Source organism: Athene noctua, chromosome 2 (assembly GCF_965140245.1).
Source record: "Athene noctua chromosome 2, bAthNoc1.hap1.1, whole genome shotgun sequence".
Classification (NCBI taxonomy): domain Eukaryota; kingdom Metazoa; phylum Chordata; class Aves; order Strigiformes; family Strigidae; genus Athene; species Athene noctua.
The window spans coordinates 2,278,031-2,301,802 of NC_134038.1; the positions used below are offsets into that span (position 1 = coordinate 2,278,031).

At 50.2% G+C, this 23,772-nt stretch overlaps 1 protein-coding gene and 1 long non-coding RNA gene across 2 annotated transcripts; one reads left to right on the forward strand and one right to left on the reverse strand.

Annotated features, from left to right (window-relative positions):
- Positions 1–282: 282 nt before the first annotated feature.
- Positions 283–1,912, forward strand: LOC141956750 (lymphocyte antigen 6E-like). The gene is made up of 4 exons (XM_074897552.1): positions 283–359; positions 1,029–1,148; positions 1,515–1,666; positions 1,783–1,912. The coding sequence occupies exons 1-4, from the start codon at positions 308–310 to the stop codon at positions 1,792–1,794; spliced, it is 336 nt and encodes a 111-aa protein (XP_074753653.1). The 5' UTR covers positions 283–307; the 3' UTR covers positions 1,795–1,912.
- Positions 1,913–19,277: 17,365 nt separating this feature from the next.
- On the reverse strand, positions 19,278–21,858 carry LOC141956752 (uncharacterized). Its single transcript, XR_012633013.1, has 2 exons — positions 21,745–21,858; positions 19,278–19,605 (listed from the first exon to the last, which is right to left on the reverse strand). It is a non-coding gene; the product is annotated as an uncharacterized LOC141956752 (long non-coding RNA).
- Between the last annotated feature and the right edge of the window lie 1,914 nt (positions 21,859–23,772).

Genomic DNA, 23,772 nt, shown 5'->3' on the forward strand with positions numbered 1-23,772 from the left:
GTCACCACTTCCTACCCACCTTTTATCTCCTGCTCTCTGTCAAAGAGGAACTGCTGCTATCCTTTGGCTTATTCTGAGGTATTATGTAACATTTAGCGTGCTGCCTTTGCCTGAGAATGACTCGGACAGCAGATGTGTGTGCTGTGTCCCTGCAAGGTTCTGCAAGTACGTGTCTGTCCCCTGCTCCGGGCTGTGCAACACGTTGATCTGTGTCATCCTCTGCGTTGGCCACCCTCTCAGCTACACGACCCTGCGGAGGGGCGGGAGCTGCTTCCCCTGAAGACTGTGCAGGCAGAGAAGAGCAGAGATGAGGGCTTTCCTGATGGCGTGTCTGGCCGCTGTCCTCTACGTGGACGTTGGTGAGTTGTTCAGGATTGCTGCAAGGCTTGGACTGGGCTGGAGAGAACTGGCATCTTCTAGGGAGAAGTCACACCTGGAGTTTTTAAGTCCAGTGGTCTTTAAGAAGTCAGTAGATAATGATAGATAAAGGGTTGGTCTCCACAGTCAGCTCTGCCTCTCCTTTGTGCTGTCACATCTGTCAGGATTTGTGCTATAGACACGCTGCCTTGGGCTGCCCACAGAGCAAGCCAAAATCTTCCCCAAATCTCACGATGTGCCACCGGTAAGAAGAGCCCTTTTGGGTTTCTCTGCAAAGCCAATTGCTTCTTGAGATCTGCAGCTAATGATATACTCCTTGGATGGGGTTGCAATTAAGCTTTGACCTAGAAATTGAGCGCAGCCTTTACTGCTCTTCTGTCCCTGTGACCGTTTGCTAAATGCTGTAATGGGGTAGTTGAATATCAACATCCCCAGAGAGTCTCTGCGTCCTACTCCCCTGGAAGGAGAGTTTTTCTACAGGGTAGTGTGTGCTTAGTAATTCCAGGCATGGGATAGTAGAAAGGGTAGAACTGGCTCAGCTAAATCCTTTGTCTTATTCTACGTCTGGTGGTCTGCACAGGCACATGTCCAGCTGAGAAGGGGTTTCTTGCTTTGACCTCATGCACATGATTTATGTTCCCCTCCTGTAGCTAACTCACTGACGTGCTACACCTGCACCAACCAGACCAGTAAAGATCAGTGCCTGACAACTTCCCCATGTACCAAAAATGAGACAGCCTGTGCGACTCTAGTTGAGAAGAAAGGTGCTGGTGAGTCCTACCATCATGAGCTGCCTGGGCTGTGACCTCCCAGTTCTGCTGCCCAACGCTCCCGTGTCCCAGCCCTGCTCCCAGTGGCTCTGTGTCCTTCCCCCCTTCCTGCTCCAGTGTACTCGGGTTTAAAGCATTTTCCTTCCATGGGGCTTTGGGAGAACTTGAATAGTGTTGGGTTACAGATCAAACCAAATTATTTATTTTCTTGAGCAGCAAGGCAGAGGGTGGTTAAATGAACACCACAACCCACGTAGACTTCGGTGATCTCACATGCTGCTGACAGAGTAAAGTCAGGATTTGATCTTGGGAGAACGATTCATCGGTTGGTTTTATTTGACTTTTTTTTTTTTTTTTTAAATCCAGGCGTTCACCAACAGAAGTTGATCAGCAAAAACTGCGTTTCAGCTTGCGGTGCGTTTCAAGACCTTTACGAATGTTGCAGTCAGGATAACTGCAATCGTAATGAGGCATCTGGGATGAGCCCTCCCACGGTGGTGCTGGGAACTGCAGTTCTGGTCAGTGTTACCAGGCCCCTTCTCTGGACTGGACTGTAATCAAGTCCCTGTTGCAAGCTTCTTTAACCTATCCTGGTCCCCCAGCACCTCCAGTCATTTTGTCCTTCTGTTCCCAGAATATCTTCTGAACATCTGCTGTTCAGGCACGGAAAGGCTAATTTGAAGCTAGCTTGAGTCTGATGGAGAAGAGATCTCTGTTTTTCTTTTATTACTTCTCATGCAACAGGACTCTGCAGCCACCATTAAACAAACAAAAAAAAATAATCTTGGAAATGTTTGAGTGCTGACTCACAGCAGGACTGGAGTTTTGCCAGCAGCATGGTCAGGTTGTTCATGCAATTAGACAGAGTGCTAAACAAATGGAGGTGAGTAGGAGGATACAATCCTGATCAGCACAGACCCAGATCAGAGTTTGTCTCTTACTGTTTCAGCCAGGCAGAAATTGCTGAACTCTTATAGAAAAGGTCTGGAAAATAATGAACTTGCAAATTCAATGGTGGTGTTCTAGTCTGCTGTCAACAATCTGGTCCTGACAAGGTCTGGGACAGCATAGGGAAGGCATGTTAGCAAATGGGGTCAGCTGGTGCCCATTGTGTAGCTGAGCTCTCTTTCTCCAAAATCAGGTGGCTGAATCCAAAATACCAGTAGATCTGAAATTGTCAGGGAGGGTCCTAGTTAGTGAGGCCAGGAATGTGCTGAGGAGCATACTAACAATTAATGTGGGCAACTGTACATGGGCTCTCCGTGTATTATTGGCAAACATAGAATTAGCTGCCTCTCTGAGAGCTCTTCTGCAGCGTGGTTTCAGCCCCGGGGCAGCTGGAAAGGCTGGTGACCTCCTTTGGAGCTTGTGACACCTTGACATTGCTGCTGGATACCCCTGTTAATGCCCCCAAGTACAGGTATGATCCTGTGGGTAACTTAATCCAGACCCAACTGTGACTTTGGAGATACAGGAGTCCCAGAGGCACCATAAAATCAGGTGATAGTGGTAAACACAGATTTAAGATGCCCCTGGGACACTAATTCCCTGTCATGCTTGAGAGGAAGCCAAAGGGCAGGTTCTCAGAAGGATTTCAACACCTTGGTGTAATCTGGCTGCTCGCACTGTGTTCTTGAACTTGAGTATTTTTGCCCCACAGTGGGACTCTCGGGGCCAGTACTTAGTCACCTTCACCCAGGCATGGGGTGTGCATGGGAGGTGGGGTAGGAGCAGCCACAGGGTCTGAGTCCTTCAGTGATTTGGCATGCAAAGGGTTTAAGCCCACGTGAGTTTTCAGTAAACCCATCGGTGGGATTAGCCCCAAATTCACCTTGGCTTCCCTAGGAGTTAAGCACTGAAACATCTTTGAAGGTCTGAGGTGGGGACAGATCTGTGTCAGGGTGATGGTGGTGACAAGCTGTCCTGATTCTGAGATCACCACGACCAGGAAGGATATGAGGAACGAGCCCTGCAGGATCATCTACAAGTAAATCCCCAGGGAGGAGAAAGATGGAGAGAAAGAGCCGGAAGGAAAAAATCTTTCTTCGGCCGCTGTCATTGAACTTAAGGCTGGGAAGAGCTGTAGGCTGCCCTCACCCAGAGGATGCTCAAAACACAGGCCTGTGTCAGCATTTCCTAAGGTAATGTACAATCTGTCGTATTCCCTGCCAAAAACAAGTGGTATCATGTTGACCTGGCTTCTTCCTCCCCCCATAATCCCACCCATATGGCTGGGGAACATGACAGTGTTAAATTCTGCAGTTACTTCAACGGGTTTTATTTAGGGCTGGGAAATCCCTGGTGGTGCAATCATGGGAATCACTGGGGCTGGGAAAGTCCTTTAAAATCATCAAGTCTATCACTACACCATGTCCCTAAGCACCACATCTACACGTCTTTTAAACATCTTCAGGGATGGTGAGTCTACCACATCCCTGGGCAGCCTGTTCCAGTGCTTGGCAATTCTTTCCATGAAGAAATTTTTCCTAATATCCCATTTGACCTCCCCTGGTGCAACTCGAGGCTGTTTTCTCTCATTCTAGCACTTGTGGGCCTTGATCTCTCTTCCCAGGTAACATTATGCCTGATGCTGAGAATCAGTTCTGGCCTGGTGTCTTAAGAACTGGGTGGGAAACAGCAATACATACAGATTGGGATGATGCTGGGATAGATGGAAATATTTGCGAACCTTCTGAGATGCCACCTAAGGAGCGATGAGACAGATGTCGTGCTCTGCCCACAGGGAAGCTGAGCAGCTAAAAACTTCAGGGCAAACAAAAGGAAGGGAACCTATGACACCAAGCTATGATGTTTCTGTCCCTCCTCACTGATGTGGTTCCATACGTGGACACTTGTCCCAAGGCCTTTCATGGGAAGAGCCCAGTATGCGGCTCCCAGAAGCTGGGCAGATCCCTGGCTGACTTCTGTTCGTTGACTTCTGATCTTTGTTTTCCATCCAGGAAGACTCAACAGCCAGAACAGTGCAGAGGACAGCCAAATGCAGCCATGTTTATTAACCAGCTCTAACGCAGTTGTGTAGTGCGGTGTGGCACAGCCAAGAGTAAAATCAGGGCCCAAGCTCTCATCCTGAAGGATGTGATTCGTGTGCCTGAAAGGGTCTGATCGCCAAGGCTGAACCGAAGCAAGGGAAATAAACAGTTCCTGGGAACAAGCCCTGACCTGTATTATCATCATCCACAACATCTAATTAATCATTTTAATTGCTAGCATGTTCCCTGGCAGAGCTTTAACATGGACCAACTGCCATAGTCCCATGCAATGTCTGGAAAAAAAACAGGGGAGAGAGCACAAGGGAAGGACTATTCACAACAGGCCCTGTTGATGTCCACCTCTTGGCCTCCGTGGTGGAGACGGTCCTGGATGCATTTAATTTACTGCCTCATTTCTGCTCTGTGATGTTGGATACTGGGGTAGTATCCAATTTTTTTGCAGCTCTCTGCTCTGACCCAACCAAGCACTGCCTTCCGTGCTGCTTCCATGTGTTGGCCACTCAGGGTGACACGACCACCCTCAGTTTCCCAAGTGCCTCTGAGGAAATTCCAGCCGCTGCAGTCCCACACCTCACACACATGCATCAGACGTACCTAAGGCCAGGATGGTAACTTCCCAACTGTCTGGCTCAGTGGGCCACTGGCAACCCTCGAAATGCCAAGTGACCCATCGTGCGCCCCTGTCCATCATCATACTTGTCCATCAAACCACTCCTGCCAGCAGAGCAGTGGTGGACCACTTCCTCTGGCCTTGCAGACCATCTTCCTGCTGTCAGGGAGGAGCAGATTTGAATCCTTGGACCAGGTGACTCTCCTCCAGCTCTGTGTCAGAGGAAATGTTCATGCCATCAGTCCTTAGAACTGAGGGAATAGACTGAGTCAGACATGTTCTTTGTTTAAAAAAAAAAAAAAATGTTTAGAAATGCACGTTGTTAATCCTACTGAAGAGTAACACAATTGTTTTTTCCTTCTGCCTCAAAAAAACCCTCAGTCAAATCTAGATATTAAAGCAAACTGCTTTATCAGTGTAGACCTTTGCCAACGTGCTCCTGATGCTTCAGGAGCCTTGGCTTCCCAGGCTGATTCCCAGACTCCCCCAAAGAGTCACCCCTGCAAGAGGACACCACGCAGTGGATCACACCGGGCAATCCTTATTCGCTGAAATAGCTCTTTGGTGGCTGCCTTGTGACACCTGGGAGGGCTGACACACCTTCTGTGGCATCCGTGGTGGCGTGTGGCGCCTGGGTCTGGCAGAACTTCATCTGTTGGGCAAGCGGTGTGGCTTAGCCTCTCCACGCCCAGAAGGTGTATGTCCATCAGCAAGGAATGGTTAGTGCTGGGGGGCGTTATCAGAGCTGACTTCACCATCCTGTTGATCTTGATTTGTGTCAGGTGTATTGGCAGAGCCAGTGGTTTAATGCTGGTGTCAGAAATATCTGCAAACCAGCTGAAAAAAATCTCACCTCTTTCTTTTCAATTAAAAAAAAAAAAAAAAAAAAAGACACTATGGGTTTTGGCGTCCCTTGAACTTCCTCTGGCCATGCCTTCATTGTGATGAGCAATGACTGGTCCCATCAGCTGCTCTAAATGTCTCTGATGAGCATCACCCCTGCTTCAGGGATGCCTACTCACCTGACTGAACTGCCCAGAAACTAATGTTGGCCCCCAAACATTTTAGCCTTCCCCTCCACCTAATCTCTTTCTTCCACATGTTTTCTGAGCCTCTGCCTCTTCTCCTTCTTCATCTCCATTTTCTAAACCCCAGGTTGTGTCACTGCATCTGGGTCTCTGTTCTCTTTCCTGCAGACTGTGTCTTGCAGGGTGGAGAAGGAAGGGGCAAGCGGAGAGCTGATTGTCCAAGCAGCTTTATTCAGAGGGGCTGCTCCAGCTTCACCCTCTCTGCTCTTTGGTGAGTGGTGACTCATGGAGATGTCTGCTGATATCCAGCACCAAACTTCCTGGTAACTCTTACCTTGGAAGCAGAAGTGGGACAGGCAATCAAAAGGAGGCCCTAGAAGGGCTGAAATTATCAGCTCCAGCTCCACCCACATGTAAGCAGGCAGAGAAATTGTAAAGGCTGAAAACATTATACCTGGCTGGTATCTAGCAGGACTTTGAATTGGATGCTGGACATAGAATTGGGACAAAGATATTTTTACCTTTTGCTCAGATGTAGCAAAGGAAAGCTGTTGCAAAGCTGGAAACCAACCTCAGGTGTCCTGGTCTCTGCATTTGAACCCCAAAGCTGTCGTTCTCTTGCAGCAGCTGCTCTCAAGACAAGGATGCAGAGCATTTAGGACTTTGTAGGGAACCAGCAGCTTTTATAGGCAAACAGGAAATTATAAGACATTTCCTGTTTATATTGCCAATCGTGAATACGTAGCTAGAGTTAACCTGGCTGTAAATATCGGGAGTTCTCCAGGTCTAACCCTGGGAACGTGCTTGGCAATAATCCACCCAGATGAAGCCATTAATTTATGCAGCTTACTACCATTTAGCGTTGAGTAGCTGCCTTCACTCAGCTATCTGGCCACAGGTGCGACAATCAGATTGGAGCTAAACAGTACAAAAGCCCCGCTCAGCCTTCAGTAGCACTGCTAGCCTGACCATAGATAAATTGAAGTATTAAAAGCAATAAATGGAATGAATTGCCTTAGTGCTTTCACTCCTCTCTGGACCCATCAGATCAGCCTGAAGGCGACACCGAGGTGAGAGAACAACCCACATGCATTCCTCACCTCTCAACGCGTGATCCCTGCCCACTCTTTCAAAATCGTCTTCATCATCACTCGGTCCAAACGCGGGGAAGATATATATCCCGTCCCCAGGTGAGGGTGCTTTTTCCGGACTGCGGGCACAACTGAGAAGATGAAGGCTTCCCTCCTTGCCGTGCTGGCTTTGATCCTATGCGTAGATCAAGGTGAGGTGTCATGGTTCGCTGCTAGACAAAGAATAGTTGTGTTTTTTAAAGCCAGGGAGGCCTTGTAGCCAGGGAAAAGAATCATGGGAGAGGGTGCCTTAGCTCTTGCAATGGTGCATCTGAAGGACAAAGTGCTCCTCTTTGGGTTTCTTATCTGTAGTCTCAGCCCGGATGTGTGAAACATTTATTTTCCGTAGGGAAATTTCCCTATAGATGCACGTCACTACTGGATTTTTATGAAAGCGAGACAGAAAAAAACGGAAGCGGTTGCCACCGTTCTGCCTTTGTTAAGAGACTTTCTAGTGAGTTTGTTGAGATGATGCAAGACTGTGGTTATTTCTAAATCTTGATGAAGTGCTTCAGACTATGATAGCACAATACATCAGCAACTCTGTGCACCTGGTTCCTGCTGCAGTCACTGACGCCGTTTCTAGCAGCAGCGGGATAGGGCCAGATCTACAACATCTGGCTTTGTGCAGCTGCCTGATGAATGCTCCTGATTTCTGCCCATCTCAGAGACCCGGCAAGCTTGCTGATTTCAGAGATTTTGGGACAAAGTTGGGGAATTAGGGAGAAGTTGGGTTGTGGACTAAATGGGTTAAGCAGCCTTACGCTGGGATATTGGGTGGAGGTGTATATTTGCATATTATTTGCATTATAGATTATGTATTTTATTTCACAGAGAGATTGCAAATGAAATCAGAGCCCTCTTTAAGTATATGATCTTACAGCCTCTACAGACAAGACAGTTAAGTAACTGGAGAGAATAAACATTTTTCCTCATTTTGTGAAGTGGAACAGGGTTTGCCAGCACTTGGAAATTTGCCACGTTGTCTGGTGCAGAAAATAATTTCTTGGAATAGTTATTTCTGTCTCATTGTGGCCTAAGAATACCTTTCTGCTACTTAGCTTTGTTCACTTACCAGAATAACGATTCTGACAAAATTCCAAGTGTTAACAAGGCCCGGGGGACAGAGAGATTGTCTTCAGTACCAAAACGAAGACTGTCCAATCTGCATGAGATAACCTAGGCAGTAAAAATGAAATGCTAGACTGCACCTGTCGTCGGGCTGAATTCACACAGCAAAGAGTTAAAAGACAGTATTCTCACTTTTTTTTTTTTTTTTTTTTTAATCCAGGTAATATATATCTACATTTGAGGGCATTAATGTCCCGCCCAAAGACACAGGCCTGGGAGACTGACTTTTTTAGGCTGTTGAGGTCCGAATTTACCCCATTCAACGGCCAATGCTTACTGCCCAATTAGGCTATAGTCCTCCTTATAGTGTCTCCAGCAACTATGAAGCATGATCCCAAGCCCTGGGACATCTGTGTAGACCCTTCCCAGCTCCCTGCATCACATCAAAGCCAGTGCCCTGGGCCCATCGTGCTGTTGTTTGGAGTGCAGGGCAGGACGGGCAGGCTTGCACCAGCGGTGCGTGTGTGCAGAGCTGTGTGTGCCTGAGTGTATGTGGTGGGTGTAAACGTGCAAGTGTGCGGGCAGCAGAATACATTGGGGGTGGGTCTTGCAGCCCCATCGTTTTCAGCAGGCCTCCACCTCGTGCATTTAAGAGCCAACGGAAAGAAGGTGGTAATTTTTGCTACCAGGACTGGTGGCAATTTTTTTCTCCATCTGCCACATCCTTTGTCTCCTCCTGCAGCAAACGCCCTGTACTGCTACACCTGTGACTGGGAACAAAGCAACTGGAGGTGTTTGAAGGCGGAGAAGTGCTCGGACAAGGATGAGTATTGTGTGACCAATGTTGCCTCTGTAGGAATTGGTATGTGCTGGCTGTGTATCCTCTGATGGGGACTCGGGAATGGGATGTGGGGTTTTGACTGGATTTGTTGTGGCTGCCCTGTGTTGATGGATGGGCTGAGGAGTCATGGACAAGCACGTGTGGGAGGTGGAGCCCTTGCTAGCCCAGCCTGGCAGCGCTGAAATCCTCCTCCCCATCACACATTGAGATTGTCCTCTTTGGCCTTTGTTTTATGCCTGCATGGGAAGGCAGTGGACACCGAGAGAAGAAGGACAAAGAGAGGATCCTTCAGAGGAAGAACAAATAAATTTGAACCTTGATTAGACACAGAGATGAAAAGAAGCAGGTAGCCAGGATGGATGAGAGATATAGAAGGGAATAAAATTATTTCCTTCAAGCAAAGAAATCAGAAAATGTGCTTTCGATTCAAGCATAAACAAGGATGCCATTGTTCACTTAAAAAAGCCTTGACAGGAAGGTCCATGCTGGGAGGTGCCAGCTGCTCAGCAGGGATTTTGAATGCCTTGTGGAGCTGGCCACCAACAATTACTGGGCTGTGGTGGGGTTGGGGTGGGTCTCACTGGCCATGCTGGTCCCTGGGGCTGTGGGGGACGGGGGGACTCGTTAGCCCATCTCTGTCCTGCACAACATCAAGGAGCACTCAACAGCCTCTCATTGCTAATACTGCTCTCTCCCTCCTTTGGGCAAGGCTCTTTGTCTTTCTGGAAGAGGATCACCAAGAAGTGCTCTGAGACCTGCCCACGTCACAACTTCCTGCTGGGCCTGGTTTCCTACACCTCGTATTGCTGCCAAACCTTCTTGTGCAACCTCAGCGCGTGCCCAGGACCCAGGCTAGCTCGGGATTGAGATGGCAGGGAGGGTCCTGTGCCTGTGTCCTCCTTCACCTGCTCAGCGGTGGTGGGAGAAAGGGGCTCCTGAAGGCCTGAAGAGCACGGCCAGATTCCCCGAGGAGGGTATGGACACCAAGCATGCTGCAGAGGAGATAAAGTATTATGGTCACGACCTTCTGCCCTGTGTTGCCTCCTGACCTGTCGCTTCTCATGCTTTAGCTCTGTCGCCCTGGTAGGTTGGTGGAGAAGCGGCTGTGCTAAACCCTCTGCGCCCTGGGGGAGGGAGATGCTGCTTCTGCATGTCCTGCAAACCTCTAGAGGGGTTTCTTCTCTAGTCTGATCTCAGGAGCTGCTGGGAGCAACAGCAGAGACGGCTTCCAGGTTCAGGGAGAGGGGTGTAGAAAAATAACACCCCTTTGGAGCCGGCTCAGGAGGGAAAGTGTGCAAATGCACGGGGTTGCTGCTGGGGAAGAGAAAAAAATGCAGCTCTGTATGTAAAAGCCTGAGTCTGCACTGGGTGCTAACCACGACTCTCCCCCCTGCACCCCTCACCCTCTCCATCCAGACTCCCAGCCCCCAACTAGGGACAATGACATTCCCCTGTGCCCCATTAACAACCAGGTGTCCCAGCCACATACTTTTTCCTGTTGACTTCACCTGCGTCGCCACATTTTTATCAAAAAGATTCTTGTCTGCGCAGCCTGCGCACCTGTGCGTATCTGCAGGCTTTGTCCCCACCTCCACTTCCAGCAGCTGTCTTGGTTCATCGCTTTCACCGTGTTGCCCCGCTTGCTTGTGGCTGTTCGAGCTAAGTGGCAGTAGCCAGGGCTAGCACTGCCCTGGACCTACAGCTTGGCAGTGTGACCTCCAGCAAGCCGTTCATTTACCCTCCGACATCCCCCAAAGTAACGGCAGCATAATGAAAAGTATTTGCAGCATTTGGGTCGAGCTGCCGGAGAACAGTGGAGGGGTTTGTAAGAGAAGAATACAGATTTCAGAGAAGCCAGATATTTCATGTAGATGTTTCCAGAGGCTGCGGTGAAAGAGGGTAAAAGGAAGCTGAAAAAAATGACACAATGATGAGACCTCAGAGATTTTTCATAGCCAGAGGTGCTGCTGAATGCCTCTCCCTCCTCCCAAGCAGCAATTTTTGGAGGAGTTTTGCTCTGGTAAAAACATGGAAATGCTTAAATTTGGGTCAGCCCCAAATCTGCGAAACATTGCTCATCCAAGGGATGACGCTCCACGCTGTGCTCCGAACCCAGCCCTGGTAAACAAGAGGGACAAAAGGGGTTTTGAGCTGTGCCGAGTGAGTCTGCCTTGGGCTAGCGCCCGTGGCTGCTCTGGATGAATGCCTTCTTCTGAAGTGCTGCATAAGGGATGTGCGCTCTCTTTTATTAATCGACTTCTACTTTCCTCTACCCCCTCCTTCGCAGCGTTACGCCGTGCTGCCAGGGCAGATCTCCGTGCCGAAGGAGCCGAGCTGGGTGATGCACCTCCCTTTACCTCTTCATTAGACCATCATTTCTTTCGTACCCTATTTAGGAATTTTTATTTTTCTTCCTGAAGCAATCCAATTCCCCTCCTACCCCTCAGCCTGAATGCTCAAAAGCTCTAATTTACTCCTCACACAATATTTTCTCATTAAAAAAAAAAAAAAAATATATATATATATAAATAAAAAAAAGGGACTTGGTGTGTTTTCTTTCCTGTGTGCCGGAATTATTCAGCTCTCTGAAAGCACTGAGGAATCCCAGTTGGACAGGCTCTAATAATTAATATTTCATTGCATTGGATTTACACGTCCTGCAGTAGTGGAGACAGAGTCCCCCACAGCCTGCAGGAAAACACAGTCAAGTATTTTTTGCTGCTTTAAAGCAAAACTGGCTGCAGGTTGGTTTTTGTTTTTTTTTTTTTTTTTTTTCTTGGTTTGGTCTGCCTTTGCTGCAGGAAAGCATTCTTGTATCCCATGGCTAATATAAGGGGAAATAAATCATTCTGGGCATGGTTGAAGAGCAAAGGGTTATTACCCTTGCCCAAAGGGCACTGCAGCTCATGGACATGAAAATCTGCCCTCCTCCCATGGTGCAAAGCTACCTTGGTGGCAATTTCTTCTCTCCAATACATCTGAGATGTGCAGTGAAGAAGAAGAAGAGGTGGTGTGATTCCTAACCACTGATTCTGACCAGGAATTAGAGCCAGAGAGATGGCAGTCATTAAAACGTGGATGAGGCTCTCCGAAAAATTACCCTGTGCCCCTTGCTGTGTTGTGCAAGGCGGAATTCACCCCATGGGTTTGAAATTTAGTTGGAGGACCCTAAACAGAAAGGGGTTGTGCGCTGGGTGGAAAGGAACTAGTTGTTATCATGGTTATAGACGGCACTGAGCTCCTCTGACCACATTCAAAGATGTGACGGTGATGGGAGAGGTGGGAGAGAGGTGAAGAAGCCCTTCTGCAGGGCTCAGGTGCAACATCTGAGTGGTTTGGGGCATCCCCCAGTGCAAAAGAAACAGCTCAGCTGGAGATGGTTCAGGGTTTGGAAGAAAGATGCTACAGAGACGGTGTTTTGGGGCTTTTGGGGAGGGGAAACCCAACCAGGCAGACATGGGGAGAGAGGGGAGAGAGGGCTCTTGTCCTCCAAATGGGCTACCAGACCCTGGTGCAAGGCATGGAGAAAGAAGCGCCCAAGCACAGCACTTAGAAGAAGCAGCATAAAGCAAACACAGAGTCCTTTTAGTGGCTGGAGCTGGCAGGCACAGGCAGCACTGAGATGAAGCAACAAACAATTACAAATGGCGCAATAAATGCGTGGTTGCAGATAATAACCAGCGTTTTAAATACCTAAGAGACCGGTTGGATGGACGTCAGGGGGAGTTGTGACGCGGTTCTTTCGGGTCTAGGCTGTAGGACTGTTGGGCTCGCTGTGTGTGGTTGTCACCCTTCCCTTCTGCTATCAGAGCTACCTCGAACAGCCAAAGCCACGTGAAAAATTTAGCCCTGCGTCGAGTGGTGCGTGTGGGCAGGGCTGGAGGAGCGCTGGGAGGGAGGCTGCAAGCAGGATGGAGCTGGCAAGCCTTGCAGAAAGGGGCAGAGGTCCCCATGGGTGGTGGCCACCAAGCCTTCCTGTGGCCAGACACCCACGCCACTGAGATGAGTATCACACCGGGCAGGAAATCTCCAAACCTCCTTTCTGAAGAACAGCAGCCCCTGACGTTGCCTAATTCTCTGCAAGGCTTGGGGCGAGGTGGGGGGGTGAGGTCCGTGTTTTGTTTGTGGGGTGGCCAACATCATCGGGAGGCCGGTGAGACCTGCTGGGTCACCCAACCCGGGGAGAGAGGGTGGGAGGAAGAGGGGAGAAGTGACCCCTGGCTGTCCCCAGCAGGTCCCAGGGTGTGCTGCAGGATGGACAAACACCTCTTTGGACTTGTGACGGCTCCCTGCTGGGGGCTTGGGTGGAAATGCTGCAGGAAATTCAGCTCTGGGGGAGATTCCAGCTCTCTGGGGAGACCAGGAGTTTTCCAAACCAAAGCTAGAAGCTGAAATGACAGTGTTTTTCAGGCAGTGTCTGGGGGCAAGACACATTGTTTGTGGTACAAATCAAACTAGTTTGTCTGTTTTGTTTTTTTTTCTTTTAATTTTATTCTCCTTTCTTGACTTTTGATTTCACAAAACATACTTGATTTCAAGCACTGCAAACTGAAATGGCTTTTGAGGACTCATGCTGTGGCCTTCGTTCACTTACCTAATGCTGGATGCCTCAGTCTGTGTCTGCCCCCCAGGGTGCAGAGAGCTGGACACTTCTGGGGTGACTCCCCCCTCCCAGGACAGGCATCAAAGACGGTGCTTGAAGGGCTCAGTGGAGACCCTCAACTCTTTTCAGAGGCTCAGGGCAAGTGAATCAGAGAGAACTACCATTTACATGGCTAAATTAGTTGCTTTGAATTGCAGCCTCAGTGAGAGAGAAAAAAAAAAAAAGGGTGGCAAAATTATCAAGAAAACACGCCTGTGAGAAGAAACTTGATGGAAGTTGGCACATTTCCATAAAACTTCCATGTCTGCTGCACTAACAAATATTCTGAATTATGGTGGGGGGAACAACAGGAACAAAAAAATCACTTTCTTGGGAAATCCTGGATATTTTCCAGCGCAGAGAGCCAGACTAAGCCCACGAGAGGGAGCTGGTGCCTCTGTGCGGTGCCGGACTGGCCACAAAATGCTTTCTGCTGATGCTCCTGGAGCAATTTCCAGGGAAAAAAAACCCAGTAGCCATGGTGGGGGGATGAGGTGGTTCGGCTGGAAGCAGCCCTGGGAAGGATGGTTGCGGGACCACGCTGCTGGTGCCAGGCACGCTGAGCTCTGACAGCGGGCTCTGGCCAGCCTCCAGCGTCTGCTCACTCCCACGCCGGGGACGTGCCTTGGTTTGGCTGTGCGGGATAATTCGGGTGTATCTAATATCAGCTCTTGGGGTGCCTGTGCTAGAAGAGGTGGCATTTGCATCTTGAACCCCAAAGCTGGTGTTGAGACCCGCAAGGTTTCAATCCAGAGCCTGGGGCTATGGGCTGCTGCTTGGCAGTGGGGTGCAACTCTCTGTCCCACCCTCTCCTACGGCTCGGTGCTCTTGGGGGGTCCCCAGAATTGCTGGGCTGATGTTGGGCCGGGCCTGGGCAGCATGAAGGGAACATTATTTTCTTGGCATCTATGAGGTCCTGGTGATTAAAAAGGGGGATTGTATTCGAGGGTGTTGTCCTTTTCTGTCCCATTATGGGTGTCTCTGTTCCCTTTTTCTGATTTTCCTTCACATTCCCTCTTTGCAACGACTCCTTGAACATCTTCCCACCTTTCTAATACTGAACTCCCCTAACTTCATTCCTCTCAGAAATGGTCTCAGCCAAAAAAACAAGACTAGCACCTACAACCCACCAGACATGCAAATCAAGGAAATTCCACATTTTTCCTCCTCACCCGTGGGTTTTAACCCTGTCTTCAACCCACTGCCTGATGGCCTCAGCAACTGTATGAAAGTAGAGACAGGAAAAAGTCCACAAAGGCCTTTGGGGAGAAGGTGGTCAAGGCAAGACTTCAAACCAAGCCCTACCACCTCTTCCCCATGTCTGACCTTGGGAGAGTCATTCGCTGTCTGACTCACGGGCTGAAGCTGGAGATAGCAGCGCAGGGCTTCTCGCCCTGACCTGGAGGGCTCTTTGGATCCCGGCACTCAGCATCTCAGTGATGTTTCACGCAGTTGGTCCAGGGATGTCCTTACAGTGGGACCAGGAAGGTCCAGCCTGCCCACCCACTGCCGAAGTCTGTGCACTCAGAGCTTGCGTCTCCCAGGCCCCCGCAGCACTGTGCTGCTATAACCGGTGTGAACACTCATCCTCTCCAGAATGCGATGCAGAAACCTGTCATGGCAAAGCCGGGGCTGCTTCCACGTCACTCACTCCTCCAGAAATGCTGTTCTTTGACTCACTGTGGTGCCGAGGAGCTTTTGTTAGGAGCTCTATTAGAAGCAGGGCAAGCAAACAGAGCAGAAAGACATCTCTCCCCCCACTTTCCCACCACAAGGGAGCTTTTACAATAGATGGGTGTAGGCACGGAGGTGAGGGCAAGGCTGTGGGCTTTGCTCGGTGCGCTGGTCACTGGGACACTGGCCGATTTGTTGTCAGCAGTGTGAAAGGACTCATGATGGGCTGAGGCTGCTCAGTAGGTCTGATGGGGTCCAGGGCCAACTTCAAGTCTCCTAACAGTGCAAAAAGAGATGCTCCAGGGCCAGAACTCGGTCCCTGGAATGAGCCCAATGCCAGGATGTGGGGGCAGAGCCCCGTGTCCTCAGAAAGCCTTGAAAGGCAGCAGGAGGGCTACATGCTGCTGCTGGCCTGCCTCTTCCTTCAGCAAGAAGTCTGCCCTCCTCCCCAGCACTGGCACAAGGGCTAAGCCCAGCACAGCCCATGCTACAGCAGACAGGAGAGCAAGGAGGCGGCTTGGGGATGTGTCCTATCCTGCAAAAGCTGGGACACTGCCTTGTCTGCTCATCACCCAGCTCCCAGCTGCATGTCAGCAGTGGTGAGAAGGGATGGTGGTGCTTTACCCCCTCCCCACAGCAGAAAAACCTTCCCAGGCTGCTCTGTGTCTCTTCCCCGTGCTTAGAGCGGTGCAAAGCTTCCTCGGGGTATGTGGACCTTGCTGCTGGGGTGGTTGTACCTGGAGACAGATGCTCCACCCAAGGTTTGCTGCCTGCTGTGGGGGCTAAAGGATTCAGAGGAAGCAGAGCTTGATGAATTTCTAGGTCTGACCTTATTTCATTTCCCAAAATACCCACCGTCGCCAAGGCGCGGTGGCAGAAACCCAGTGCTGCCCGAGATGCTGTCCTTGCTTCCAAGGAAACCGGCAGGAGTGGTGCTCAGCATCTCCCAGGCATTACTGAAATGGTCCTACCTGCATGGCTCCATCCTCTTCTTTGGAGCAAGAGGGAGCTGGGTCGGAGGCTGTCACAGCAGCGTCCCTGCAGATAATCTCACCTCCCACTCCAGAGCCTCCATGCTAAATGCTGCATGCATGGGCAGGGGTGCTAAGGAGCAAACAGGTGAAACCAAGCTCCTGAGGCTAAATGCTGCAGGGAGAGGCTCCATCCAGACAGGTAAACAGCACAGAGCAGGGTCTGTCCTCCAGCCCTGAGGCTAGGCAGTATGGCATGCTTGTGACACCCTCTCCACCCCCAAAATGGGGTGGCTACCTCCAAACGGTCGATTGGCCCTGGGTTGTCCCCTGGGCATGGGCTGGGAGGTGTTTCTTGGCATGGGTGAGTGCTGATGGTGGGCAAATGTGCAAGCCTGTGCCTTGTCCTTGATTATTTACTGGTGTAGCAGTAGGTTCACAGCTCTTTTTTGTTCTCAGAGCAGTTGGTGGGTCCAGCCGGGATCCCACCGTGGCGTGTGAAAGCCAAAGGAAGCAAAGCCTGACTCCTGCACACACAAGGATTGCTTCCCCAGGTGGTGTGTTGCATCCTCCCCTCTCTGACCGCCCTTCCCTGGGGAAAGGAGACGGGATCTGACTGGGTGGGCAGGACCCATCCCACCATCAGGCAGTGGCAGCGAGGGCACCGGTGATGTCACGGCCTGGTTTTGGCTGTGGAGGTGACACCAGAGGCATTGCTTGGTGCTGTGGACGTGTCAGCGGAGGCGAGATACTCTGTACGTCTGCTGGGAAAGCCATACCCAGAGGGCAGGGGGTGAGGTTTTGGCTGAAGAATAGGTCTCATGGTGCTGAGCTCACCCCAGAGCTATTTCTGTTGGCGCTTCCTTCATCCCATCTCCCTTCCAGCTTGAACAAAGGTGGGGTTTCCTCCGCACAGGTAGGCAGGAGAGAGCGGCTGTGAGCAAAACCAGGGCCTGATGCCAAGAGCTGTGCTTAAAGCCCAGAAATGGGAGGGCACGTCCTTGGGCTTTGCTTTCAGAGGATGGAAAGCTTTGTGGGCCTTTTATCCCATCGGCGATCCTGTTTTCTTCCTTCTGCCCTGCTCCTTCAGCAGTGGTCACATCGCAAAGCAAAGCTGGCAGGAGCAGCGACCGCGGCTTCTACGGGCCGAGGAACAAAAGCCACCGCTCTCCCACGCCCATAACTTTGGGCATGCCTCTCCTCACTCAGCCTCAATTTTGAGGCTCTGGAAGCCTTTGCTGAAGCATCGTAAACTCCCTTCAAGACACGGCTGTCTTTTTTTCCTGACATTTTAACAAGTTGGGAGTAGGTCAAAGCCTGGTACACGGTGTGCGCAATCGAGATGGGGTGAGTTGTTCCTACCGTGCCCTTTCTTTGGCAAGCAGGAGGGTGTCTGCAGACCCAGGGTGACTTTTCCACCCTGGTATTGTTCCCTGGATCAGTGTGGGTGGCTTTTGGTTCCCATGCCCCTCCCAGGCTATCACCCACGAGGTTTACAAGACCTTGTTTGCGCTGAGTGGTTGATGAGCTGGGCTCAGAGGGGCTGCTCTGACAGTGAATGGGATCAGTCACGACATGTGGGCTGCTCTCACCAGACCCCGCGAGTGGTGGAGACGGGCTGTGAGAAGCCAAAGCCCAGCTGCAGTGTGCAGGGGTGGTCTTGAGGTGGACCAATGCCTTTCTCTTCTTCTGCCCTACCACCAGAACAATTGCATCCCAGAAAAAAACGTGCCCTGCTTTTCCAAAATAGTCATAATTTTAAAAGCCCAAACTGCACACACAGCCTTGAATTTTTGGCTAACCCTCTTGGGAAAACGCTCTTCTGCTTGCCTAGTGAGGAACATGATTGCGTTCCCAGGTATCACCCTGTTTGTTTCTCTGCCCTGCTGAACACACCCGCCAGGTTGGGATGGTTTCAGCCAGGATATGTCCTTGATCTGCAGCTTCTCCACATGCCGTGGGCTCTCCTCCTCCAGGGACAGCCCTGCTCTCCTTGCCCTCCTCAGCCGCAGTTGCAGAGGTTTCAGCATGGCTATTACCTGAGGCGTGACAGGTTTCTAGACGTAACGAGGGATGGCCCAAGCTCTTTTTCTCACTATGCAACTGTGGGGTTTTGATGCCCTACTTGGCTGGGTCAGCAGGAGTGGGCCAGGAAATAAACCGGAGCAGCCTGATCTTCCCACGCATGTGCTGAGGTTTTCCACTCCTGTTGAGTTTTTCCACTCTCAGACGGGACCCCCCTGTAAAAAATCAGAACCAGAGTTTCTAAAACAAATTAAGAGTAGAGAGGCTGTCTATGGAGCTTATCACAGCTTTTTCATGGACAGAGAAACCTACTTTTCTCATTTTACTCTCAGCTTTCGCCTAACCTTGGAAGTTTCAGCTATTGGGTTTCAGCGCAGGAGATCACTTTCAGGCCTCAAACACCCATCATGCAAATAATGAATCAAGAACCTAAAGCAAATTTTTAAAAAAATAAAAGAAAAAAAAGAGCCATTTTGAAAACCGTGGCTGTTGCCTTGCCTTCCAGGGCAGGGTGTGCTCATCTACCCTATTTAATGGGTAAACAGGGAAAATTTTCTTACAGAAGAGAAAAGGACGAGTAGACTAAGGTTCTCTTGATGTCCCTGTGGAGAGCTGTGGAGGCTCTCACAAGGCCAGCTGCTACCACAGCTGTGCCACAGATGAGTTTCTTTCACATGTCACCGCCCTGGCAGGTTCAAATGACTGCTCTCTACACCACCGTGTAACTCCAGGATCTTTTTGGTTTAAAAAAAAAAAAAACACCAACCCACAAAACAAACACAAAACCCCCACAGTGATCAGAAAGACAGTTGTGAAGACAAACGTGACAGCTGTCACCTACTTTTCTTCCTGGAGAGGCTAGCCAAAATCTTCGGTGGCTTTTCATAAGCATTTGTACTGGTGTTGGGGGAGGAGACACTCAAGCACACATACCCCATCCTAGGGGTTGCACGCACACCACCCGAGTCTTTCCTGATAGGACCAGAGTCCCTTTGCAGTGGGCAACTCCAGTGAGCCAATGGATGCCCCTTTCTTCTCCTTTCACACACACATTGTCACTCTCGAGCGCTTCTCTTTTCCTGAGGTCCAGCCCTAGGTTTCCCATAGCAGAGTCTCAGGCATCGAATCTTATAAAAATAATTTATTCAGATGGTGCAGCGGAAAAAAACCATCACGAGCTGAGTGCCTCTGGAAAGGAAACTCCACCAAAGAAATCCCTGGGCAATTATACACTTAGAATCAACGTACCCGCCCCTCACATGCCTTTCACACGCCTTCTGGTCCAGTGGTGATTTCTGGCCTGGAATCTTCTAGGATCCACCTTATTGGATTCCTTCTCTGTCTTCAGGCAGGCTGTTAACTGTTCTTATCTTGTCAAGTTGCATCTTCTGCTAACGGTTGCAGCCTCCTTATTTTCGGGTTTGCGGTGGCTCTGGAGACCCTCTTTTGCTTGCCTAGGTAAAAAGTTCAGCATATCTAGGTGAAAGTTCACAGTTTGTGGCCTAAGGCTTCAGCAAATCTAGCTACTGATGCTAAGTAATGCCAAGCAGCATACCAAACCGCACAACATTATGCTGTAACCCCTGAGTCCTAATGCTAAATGATCGACTCCGAGCAATTAATTCTATTTAAAACTTGCTTATTTAAGCTAAACGACTAGTCGTTCTTAACACTGGCACGGTTCAGATGACTATCGCAGCCCAAGATTTTCAAAGAAAAGCAGAGACTTGCTTGTCAGGACCAGTGTGAACATGCAGCAGAGAGGACAGTTCCATGGTAGTGCTGGCACGTTGACTGCTCGTGTCACGGAAGAGGATCAGGAGGGCTGGACCTTGGACAACGGGAAATTTCCACTTTTGGTGAAAAAGCAGTGACAGACGTGGGAATTACTAACTGAGCTGTGTTACAAGTGCAAACTTAAATACACCTGTGAGGATTTCTCCCCAAACACGGTTGTGGCCAGTGGTGTCTTCCTTGGAGACGACTGGCATTAACTCTTTTGGGGAAATCCCAAGAGGTTACTGGGTTTTTCTTTCTCACATCTTCCTCCTCCCAATGAACCTTCTTCACTGCCTGTTTCCCTTCAGGTCTCTAATATCCCCGCTCCTGGCTGCAGAGATACCAACACAGAATAATAAACCTTGGCCCTGGATCCAAGAAAGGTGATTCACATGCATCACCTCTACAAACAGGGTGGCTACATCCAAATTGCTTGCAAGGAGCAGCCCCGCGTCAGGGCACTGTCTGGGACAATGCTGGTTGGGGTGTGCCCAAGCCACGTTGATGGTCAAATGGCACGGATGGCGTTGGGGCTGGGCTTGTGCCCTGTTTGGTGAGCTAGCCTTGATCTGGCCCTTCAGGCAGGGCATTGGCGGGGATGTGAATCATCGTAATTGACTCCATGCGTGGTGGTGCTGTTTGATATCTCCCCATAAGCTTCCAAGCTGATGGGACTGAATTATCTCTTAGGACCTTGGAGTTAATTAAGGGAATGTGACAAAATGGATTTGGTTCCCTGTTGGGTGGTACCTGTGGCCCAGAGGACTCGGGTTCACAGAAACACAGAATCACACAGAATCAACTGGGTTGGAAAGGACGTTGAAGATCGCCTAGCCCAACCGTTAACCCAGCACTGACCGTTCCCAACTCCCCCAGATCCCTCAGCGCTGGCTCAGCCCGACTCTTCAACCCCTCCAGGGATCCCGGGGACTCCCCCCTGCCCTGGGCAGCCCATTCCAACGCCCAACAGCCCCTTCTGCACAGAAATCCTTCCTCAGAGCCAGCCTGACCCTGCCCTGGGCAGCTTGAGGCCATTCCCTCGGGGCCTGGCGCTGGGGCCTTGGCTCCAGAGACTCATCCCCCCTCTCTGCCCCCTCCTGGCAGGGAGTTGCAGAGGGCCAGGAGGTCTCCCCTCAGCCTCCTCTGCTCCAGACTGAACCCCCCCAGTGCCCCCAGCCGCTCCCCAGCAGACCTGTGCTCCAGACCCTGCCCCAGCTCCGTTGCCCTTCTCTGGCCACGCTCGAGTCATTCAATGGCCTTTTTGTAGCGCGGTTCCTCACACATTGTGACTGATAGCAAGGCTCCTGGTGGCCGTCACAGCTGTCTCGCTGAGATGGAACTCTACCCAGATCACCTTGTATTTCAGCCAGACATGGTGGATCTGGGCTACCCCCATCCTTCCTAGCTGGAGGACATCTGCCACCGGCCTGACTTGAGGAGCTCTGTCCTGTTGCTTGGAGCCCACCAGAGCAGCGACAGACCCAGATGTGCTTTGGGAAAGGGAAGAACAGAGCAGGATGCCTGCCACAGCCAGACCTTAGGTGGAAAAAGCAAAATACCACGCAGGTCTTCCTTTTTTCCTGGGGTTTCTGGATCCCATGATCTACCCTCTTCTGGTCCTTCACCTAACCCTGTTGCCGTTGAATGGCCAGATGAAGCAACCCAGCCCTCCCTGACCTGCCAAGGAAGTAGGAGAGGACACGACCAGATCAGCCCGATGCTTTTGGGCGCTGGGCTTGACCACCTGCCCTGCGTGCACCACCTGCATGACTCAGGGACACTGGAAGCACGACCCATGGCTGCAGCCTTCTCACCTTGTCCCATGGCCTCTCTTTTCCCTGTTGAGGCTGCAGTTTACAACCTTGAGCCGAAACGGAGTGTTTCCTCCCTGCGCCATGGAGGAGAGCTGCGATTGGAGCCACCCTCCAGAAAGAAAAAGGGAGAAAGTGCAGAGAGCTGACATCAAAACATCCCTGGACCTGGCAGTTTGCTCCTCCTCGCTGCTCCATCACGGGTTGAAAACACGCTTTGTCTGGCTCCAGTTACACAAAAGGGACAGGCCTTGCACAACACGCTCCCAAGGTCTGGCACAAATACACCGGTCAGCTGCCAAGCTCCAAGTGGGTTAAGGTTTCTTCCTTAAAACTCCCAGGCTCTGTTAACTGTTTAATACTTTTCATAACATCCATCAGGTTAACACCCACCCAGCCCTGTTTCTGCAGCATGATTCACCCTGCTGCCCTCCCCTCAATTTTTTTATGTCCCTGGGAATGGAGCTTTATCACCTCCATGCTGTGTTCTTCTGACACCATCTGCACTTCCCACTACCCCAGTTGTGTTTGCCCAGACTTTTCTTCCAGCTTTCCTCACCCCTTGCTTGAAAAAATAATGAGCTGCTCTCTGCTTTAACGGACACCCGTCCCCCACCCCACGGCTGTGGTGCTGGTTGGAGTCCAGAGTCCTTGCAGTGGCCCTGGGCGTGATCACAATATCAACAGCACACAAAAATAGCTGGTTTTGGGACCTGGCCAGACCCCAGTCTGGGTCCCAGAGCTTTTGCAGCCTTCTCCTTCAGGACACAGGGATAGAGGCCAGGTGATGCCCCAGATGCTTTCCCCATCCAGGCTCCACAGGACACCCCCCAGTTTGACTCCAGTGACTGGTTAAACTGGGACTTGGGGAGCTGTAAAAAAATATTCTTCCGACCCTGAAGGGCTGTGGTTAATCCCTGAACAGTGTCTGCACATTTTGTGCAGAAATGCCACCACAGGAGAAACGGTGAAGCATCGATACTTCCCTCCCATCCCATCTTATTTCTTACGCTCACTTTGCCCGTCTTTAATTATTTCCCCCCAAGCACTGTGTGTTTGCTTTGATTTATTTTTGCTTTGCACCAATATTTCTCAGCTCCCTCCTTCTCTCTTTCCAGTTCTGGGTGAAATATTAATCTTGTTTATTATTATTAACCTCCCCTCTCTCTAATCTATTTAAATGCTTTCTCACATTTCCACTTCCTACAGCCCATTTCTCACTTGCAGATTTTCTATTCAGCTGCACTTTGCTTTAACAGTATCATTTATTTACTGTTCCTTTATTTGTTTTAATTTCAAAGCCTTTCTTCTTTCTTGTTGTGGGCTGTGCTCATGCATTGCTCCTTTCTTCCTGCTGAGGAGCTGCATTTTTCTGCTCGGTTGGCTCCAAGATGAGCTGAATTCAGTGTGATATTTCAGTCTCATTTCTGGATTTTTGATGTGGATGGAGGGGAAGGAAGTTTTGTTTTCCATTTCTCTAGCTGGCTGAGAGAAGCCTGGCTATTATACAGAAAACAAACATGTAGAGTAATACCTTCTATTTCTCCCCATGCTCTAGCAGATCATGTTTTCTTCCTGATGTCATTCATCCATGTATTTATACAAAGTCTTGTTCAGAGACTATGGCCTTTACACAGATTATTTCTGAAGTATAGTTGCTACATTAGCTGTCACGTGGATCTCTCACATCCTTTCTAAAAGAGGAGCTAATTAAAGATTCATGCTCAAGGTCAAGGCAAATCCAGAGAACAGAGTTGAAGACTTTGAAAACTCGATGCTCATCCCCTCCACCCTGCTCTGGGCACACAGAGAGACAGAAATAGTCGGGGGCTGAAGCTGCTGTAAAAAAAAAAAAAAAAAAAAAAAAAAAGCATGAACTGGGCAAAGGAAGAATGACTGGAAGCAAAAAACACATCGCAGGGGGTGAGCATGGGGCCATCTGCCCAAGGTCTTGCAGACAGGTCATCAGAGGAAGAGCCTATGAACCAACTCCTTGGGGAGTAATTTGGGGAAAACAAAGAGCAACTGGAT